The sequence below is a fragment of the Camelina sativa genome, chromosome 14 (genome assembly GCF_030686135.1).
Source record: "Camelina sativa cultivar CO46 ecotype springtype chromosome 14, ASM3068613v1".
Taxonomy (NCBI): Eukaryota; Viridiplantae; Streptophyta; class Magnoliopsida; order Brassicales; family Brassicaceae; genus Camelina; species Camelina sativa.
Genome location: NC_141893.1, coordinates 21,206,262 through 21,213,654, shown reverse-complemented (window position 1 = coordinate 21,213,654; position 7,393 = coordinate 21,206,262). Strand labels below are relative to the sequence as shown.

The following is a 7,393-nucleotide window of genomic DNA, read 5'->3' as shown; positions in this document are numbered from 1 at the left end:
CTTATTCTAAATATTTACTAGATGGGTCAAGATCTTTTTAACACATTGGGTTTAGCGGTGAGCTAAGAAACTTTATTTGTGGACATAATTAAAAAGTTTATGAATCAATATCTAATGATTCATCTTACTTCGACAAAAATAAATAAAGTTTTCATCTGAGTGTCTAGTAGAAAAAAGAGTAACAAAAAAAAACGAATAGTAAAATGTAAGAAGAGGGGCTAATGTGGTAGTAAAAAAGTAACTAATAATGGAGTAACTCATTTCGATCGTTTTTAAAATTACTATTTACAAAAAAAAAAAAAAATAATAAAGAGTTATTTCATGACACTAGAAGCGTGAACCCTCTCTCCTATATATAAACCCATTTCATAGTCACAATTCATATCACTAACCAAACAAAAAAAATGGGGTTCGTATGTAAGAGTGTATTAGTGAGTCTTGTAGCACTTTGGTGCTTCACTTCCTCTGCCTTCACTGAAGAAGTGAACCATGTGTCTCAAACCCCTTCTCTAGCTCCTGCGCCGGCTCCGTACCACCACGGTCACCACCACCCACACCCTCCCCATCACCACCACCCTCACCCACATCCTCATCCACCGGCCAAATCACCTGTTAAACCCCCGGTTAAGGCACCAGTGTCTCCACCAGCCAAACCTCCGGTTAAGCCCCCAGTTTACCCTCCCACCAAAGCTCCAGTTAAACCCCCAACCAAAGCTCCGGCTAAGCCACCAGTTTCCCCGCCAACCAAACCTCCAGTTAAGCCCCCGGTGTACCCTCCCACCAAAGCTCCGGTTAAACCTCCAACTAAAGCCCCGGTTAAGCCACCAGTTTCCCCACCAGCCAAACCTCCGGTCAAGCCTCCGGTTTACCCTCCCACCAAAGCTCCAGTGAAGCCCCCAACTAAGCCCCCGGTTAAGCCACCTGTTTCTCCTCCCGCTAAGCCACCGGTTATGCCGCCGGTGTACCCGCCTAAGTTCAACCGTAGCCTAGTCGCCGTTCGTGGTACAGTCTTCTGCAAAAGCTGCAAATACGCTGCGTTCGACTCACTCACAGGCGCTAAACCAGTCGAAGGTTTGAACCATTTTCTTTATTTATTATCTTTCACTTTCGTTAATTATTTCATACACTCATAAATACGTCAGTAATAGTAATAATCTTGTGAAACAACTCGACCTGCATACGCATTTAATTCGGTACTGTATACGTATATTTGTCTATAGAATAATACGTATTTCATACCAAAAATCATGACGCACACTTCGATAATAATAATTCAAATTTCAAAACGTTACAAGTGGGACCTTTTGGTACGTAACTAGTCAATGTTTCGAAAAGAGGAAAAAAAAAAAAGAAAAGAGAGTGACTATGTACACTTCTGCACTCATCAGTCACTGTTTTTTACAGTCTGGCCCATAAATTTCACTACTTCCCAAAAGCATATAACTATTCCCATTAGTTCAAAAAACAGATCTAACGTGTATTAATTATATATTATTTCTTTATGGTTCGTGCAGGTGCTACTGTGAGACTAGTGTGCAAGAACAAGAAGAACATAATCTCGGAGGCGACAACAGACAAGAACGGATACTTCTTTTTGTTGGCACCGAAGACGGTGACTAACTACGGTTTCAGAGGATGCCGTGTCTATTTGGTGAAATCAAAGGACTACAAGTGCAACAAAGTCTCCAAACTCTTCGGTGGAGATGTCGGCGCTGTGCTCAAGCCTGAGAGAAGCCCAGGAAAATCCACGGTGGTGATCAACAAGCTGCCCTACGGTATCTTTAACGTCGGTCCATTTGCCTTTAACCCGGCTTGCCCCAAATGAAGATGAACCCTCTGGTTACTTTCTTGATTACGTCGTCGTGTTTGTGTTAAGATTAATCTCGTGTTCAAGAAGAGTGTAAGAGTGAGTGAGAGAAAGTGAGAGAGTTATGTGCGTTGGAATTTTAATGTTAGCTAGTTTTTTTCTTAAGTTGAAATGCTTGGATTTTAATTATGATGTATTCTCTCTCTCTTTTTAAACGACTTTGATTAAGTTTCGTTTGAATAAAATAGTACTACTAGCTTTTCAAGATGATTTATTTTTCGATCTTATTCAAGCTTGCAAATGACTAGAGTGAAGTGATTCCATTAGATAACATAACACATTGAATGAACAAAGAGAAATATTAAAAGCCATAAATGAAAGCGTCCAGGCGCTAGTTTAACGATAGAGTTGTATACTATTGCAATGCCTATTTAATGAATAGCTTATGTTTTTTTTTGTTCTATTCAACTTGGATCAAATTAGAAAAAAAGATAAGAAAATTTATGCTGCAGACCAAAAAAAAAAAAAAAAATGATTACTAGGAACGGTGAAAAGCTCGATGGGAAAGGGGAATCATCGAATAGGGTTTCTAGTTTGTTCTTGGATTCGGAGAAAAATCAGCTGCGTAATTGTCGGCCACGGGGCTGACATCATTTCCCATCACATCTCAAAGTTTCAAAACAAGGACAAGAAATAATTCACTACTACTAATAAAAGAGTTTTAGTTAAAACGGCTAGTTTGAAAACTTTGAAATTAGAAAAAGTGATTAACAAGATGGGTTTGTGGCGGAACGATTTACTAATTACTATAAATATATATTTGTCTTTTGCTTTTCTTGTTTTATGTATTTTACGTGGTGTCATACATTAGGATTCGACTTAGTTTCATAAATTGAGCTTCTCTCTTACAAATTGTTAACCGGGTTGTTGGTTAGGCCTTTACATGTCAGTTCAACGGAATCAAATTTGTTATGTTGTTGCTTTATGGTCTTGTAGCGACTGAACTTATATTTTCTCGTTAAAGAGATTCATAAAAGGTTTGATCATTTCTACAATCGACTACTACTATATTGATAAACTACATAAAGACATGGCCCAGATAAAATGCACACAACAAGGGCTAGGTTTCTTAACTCACACCGAAGCCGATTATTAAATATAACAAATAGAAGGAGCCCAAATTTATATAAGCCCAACGTGTTTCTCCACAAACAAACGAGCCACACTACTAGTTTACTTAGTCAAACCCCAATGATTAGATTACTTCCAAGAAAAGCATTTCTTGACTGATTGAATACAATTTATATTCAAACACGACACGTAGATAAAATCAACTTAACCATTAACATCATTTCGAGTCTACATATTTATTAATATTATTGACCAAAAAAAAGGTCACATAAATGAGTTTCCTAGTCATCAGAAAAAAAAAAAACCATCATTGGGTTTAATTTGAGTTCCAACGATTAAAAATTAAATGTTCTTTTGTAGAAATTATAGTGTCTCTCTCGATACCTCTTTATCATTTATTGCCAAGAAGACTATAACCAAATGAGTCTACTCTACAAACAAACAAGAATAGCAAAAAAAAAAAATCAAACTTCCCTTCTTTTGGCGACGGCGCGTGTACACCACTCTCAAAGTTAACGCGTGAGCGAAGACCGAAAGAAATATATAGAAAGAGAGACTAAAAAGAGCCAATAGCGCCCACCGAAAACATTTTCTTACCGAACCAAAAAACACAAAACTCAAACAAAAAAAAAAAAAAAAACACAATTTTTATCTCTCTCTCTCTCTCTCTCTCTCTCTTAACATACCACAAATGGAGAATTCGCCGAGATACAGAGAAGCGACGAATCTGATTCCATCGCCGAGATGCCACAACAACAACAACAGCTGTAGTATGAGCAGTAGCAGTGAGAGCAACAAACCACCCACAACTCCAACCCGACACGTTACAACAACAAGATCCGAATCCGGAAACCCGTACCCGACAACATTCGTTCAAGCAGACACTTCATCCTTCAAACAAGTCGTTCAGATGCTAACCGGATCCTCCGACAGACCCAAACACGGTTCTTCCCTTAAACCAAACCCGACCACCCATCATCATCATCATCATCATCAACCCGACCCAACAACAACAACAAGATCCACTCCTTCCTCCTCCTCCTCTTTCTCAATCCCTCCGATCAAAGCCGTACCAAACAAGAAACAGTCTTCTTCTTCTTCTTCTTCAGGGTTTTCGTCTCTACGAGCGTCGTAATTCAATGAAGAACCTCAAAATCAATCCTTTAAACCCGGTTTTTAACCCGGTTAACTCAGCTTTCTCCCCACGGAAACACGAGATCCTCTCCCCGAGCATCCTCGATTTCCCATCTCTCGTCCTCAGCCCCGTCACTCCTCTTATACCCGACCCGTTCGATCGATCCGGGTCATCCAACCAGAGCCCCGAAGAGAAAGCCATCAAAGAGAAAGGCTTTTATTTGCATCCCTCTCCGGCTACTACTCCGATGGATCCAGAGCCACGCCTTCTTCCTCTTTTCCCTGTCACTTCACCTCGTGTCTCAGGTTCTTCTTCATCAGCTTCTTCTACTTCTTGAAGAACCCTAATTTTTATTCTTTTCTTTTGTGATCTTCTTTTTTAAATTATATATATTATAATTGGGAGTCTGAGAGATGAATGAATGAATCCTGATGAGAATTATTATTATTATACGAGAAAAAAGAATTGTAATGTTGAGATGTTTGCTCAATTTTCAAAAAAAAATCATAGCCCTTTCAATTGTATTAATCTCTCTTCTCTCTATCTATATATGGTGCTTTTGATATATGCTCTTATTTGGCTTCAATAACTATTGTGATGTGTTTGATTGAATTGAATACGAAAACAAATATCAGATTAGTATTATTTTTCACCCCTACTCATATTGAATTCAGTTATTAGTTGTGCAATTTGACTGAAATGATCTTCTAGTAATAATTGTATATAAGCAAGCACACACAATTTGTTGCTTCCTACATTGTTGTTCTTAAGACTAAAGAGAGAAACCAAATTGGTCCAACCTTCTTTTGCTAAGTGTTGATGAATGGGAAAAAGGAGTTCTTTTCGTAAATAATAGGGCACACCATATTTTTTTTATCTTCTTTTTTCATACTTTATACAAATTGAAAATAGAAAGAAAGAAAGAGTAAATTGGATAGAAGGAAGTGGGGCTTAGCTGTCTAAAGAGAGAGTAGTATTAATTAAGAGAGGTAAGGAATCTTTTTGACTATATTTGATGATAGGGTTTTGTTTTGAGATTTTGACCCCTTTTACCTATATTTTTAGCCTAATGAATACCAATAACAATATTTGTCCAAAAAAAAAAAAAAAAAGAATACCAATAACAATATTGTGGTTTGGATACATTTAGAGTACAATCTTTAGTTGTGGTCTAAATAAATAATATCTTGAGGTCAAAAAATCATGGTGAATGTTTTAGTTGAAAGGTGAACTTTAGTGGCATATGTGGATTGAGGGTAATGGGCAATTACAAGCAAAATGGCCCCATCTCATTTCTTTATACATCTTTAGTTTTGAATATTTCTTTTGGTCAAAGTTTTTGTTTAGAGAAACTTTCAAAAATATTAGTTAGGTGCTTCTTCAATTGGTTGCACAAAAGGGACGTGGTCTACGGAAACGATTAATGCTTAATTTGTTTAGTATTTTTTTGTCATTAAATGGTCTTTCACGACTAAATTAAAAATTTTAAAATTAAACTTGACTCAATCTTTCTCATGGTGGACCGGATCTATTATTATCTTTTTTTCATCTCTCTACAAAAAATATTTAAAATTCTCATGTGAAGAGAGTTGAACTTGTGTGGCCCATTTCCACTATTAGTGGTGCTATGATAACGATTGCGGTGGACTCATTTTTTTTATTTCTTTTTTAAAAGTATAAAAGAGATTTTTTTTTTCTTTCACTCATTTGTAAAAATATTTTAACTGTTATATTCTTTTATTGGTAAATCTTACCCACTATAGAATCCAATCTAATTCTTCTATTGGCAAATCTTATCCACTAGAATCCAATCCGGATTTTTGATGATGTTATATACCTAAATTCCTTAAATTACAGAGTATATTTCAAGATTTAGATGGCTTGTTCTTTTACAACAAAGAATATATTCCAAACAAAAAAAGCGTTAAAAAAAAGCTCGTTTGTAAAAATCTCGTTCACTAGTGTATTTATATAAAAACTACTACTATAAAGCAATAATAGAAAAGTCAAAAAAAGTAATGGAGATGTGGTGTGAATAGCAATAATGTTTTCAAAGTTAGGTTCTCATCTCACTTCAAAGTCTTCTTTGGCTCTCTATTTTCTTTTCTTAATTTTAATGAAATTTGGAAAAAGACCATACAGTGCTGAACGAAGTAGTAGTGCAGGTGGGTCTTGTGACCACGAAACTACCAAACATTTCCTCAGACAAACAAACAAACAAATTTTTTTAACAGTTAGCTAAACTGAGTCAGAGCACAGGATGGGCCTAAGCAGAGAACATTATACGTTTTCTTAGGGCTCTTTTATTGCCCCCCATGAACTTGAAGCTGTTTTGAGTACGACCGGTTAATATATACTCTCATCTCTATTAAGTTTTTTTTGTTTTCATATATAAAATATAATTTATATTTTCTACTTTGACCAATTCACTAACAAAATCTATCCAATTTGTATGTCTAAAACACATATCTAAACTTTATAATTTTTTTTTTTTTCATTTTCATATCAGTTCTGCAGTTCCAATTAAAAACATGAAAAACGGATCTTAATTAGTAATGAAACTCTTCGATCTGTTTTTTTTTTGGTGTGAACTTTTCGATTTGTTTATAACTACGAAGTTGAATTAAAATTTGATTTAAAATCATAAATTGGACCCCAAAACACTTGTCCTAATTCCTACGGTGACGGCATGAAGGTGTCCGCTTTATTTGGGCTCGGACTTGGGCTTTTCCAATCCAAAAACAAGTTTGCTTTGAGACCCCAAAACACTTCTATCTAGCCATACATTTTCATATTTTTTTCTTCGATACTGTATATATTTTGTTATATATCGCATTTTCTTAGTGATTACGAGGTTCTGGTCTCGTGGTTCGTACATCGCCGTAAGCCCTAAGATGAGGTCCAAACCATGTAGCCACGTAGACCCCTCCCAACGTCAACGTGAATCGAACTTCTGGCTTGAAAAAACGATGTGATATGTGAACCATGATCTCAAAGTCATAGTTTCATGTGGATACATCCCGAAATTTTACCCTCGATCTTGGAAATTTAAGCAAAGAATCCTCAAATGGTTTCTCATTTAGTCAAGGTTATTTGCGAACCTTTTGTTGATAAAATAAGAATAAATTCAACTTTTTAGTTCGATCGGTTGATTCCATGATCATTAACAATCTCAACAAGTAACCGAAGCTTGATGTGTCGCGTTATGTTTGTTTCGATATAAATAAAATACAAGAGAAGATAAAGAAAGGAAAACTATATATGTCCAATTTGGCTCCGTCGTCTTAAAACAAATGTAAGAAACTAAAACATTCATGATG

General features: G+C 36.0%; 2 protein-coding genes across 2 annotated transcripts; both read left to right on the top strand.

The window, feature by feature from the left end:
• The first annotated feature begins 305 nt into the window (after window positions 1-305).
• LOC147928477 (non-classical arabinogalactan protein 31-like) lies at window positions 306-2,072 on the top strand. The gene is made up of 2 exons (XM_087484807.1): window positions 306-1,071; window positions 1,515-2,072. Exons 1-2 carry the CDS (start codon window positions 405-407, stop codon window positions 1,823-1,825), a joined length of 978 nt encoding a protein of 325 aa, XP_087340933.1. The 5' UTR covers window positions 306-404; the 3' UTR covers window positions 1,826-2,072.
• A 1,104-nt stretch (window positions 2,073-3,176) lies between these two features.
• LOC104741436 (VQ motif-containing protein 4) lies at window positions 3,177-4,638 on the top strand. The gene is given in 2 exon segments (XM_010462310.3): window positions 3,177-4,049; window positions 4,051-4,638. Coding segments are annotated over 2 exon segments (780 nt in total). The 5' UTR covers window positions 3,177-3,629; the 3' UTR covers window positions 4,411-4,638.
• Window positions 4,639-7,393: the final 2,755 nt, after the last annotated feature.

Bases quoted from the DNA above. Each gene is read 5' to 3' on its own strand.
- LOC147928477 (XM_087484807.1), top strand. From the start codon at position 405: ATGGGGTTCGTATGTAAGAGTGTATTAGTGAGTCTTGTAGCACTTTGG. The intron at 1,072-1,514 runs GTTTGAACCATT...TGGTTCGTGCAG, and splicing joins AGGCGCTAAACCAGTCGAAG to GTGCTACTGTGAGACTAGTG.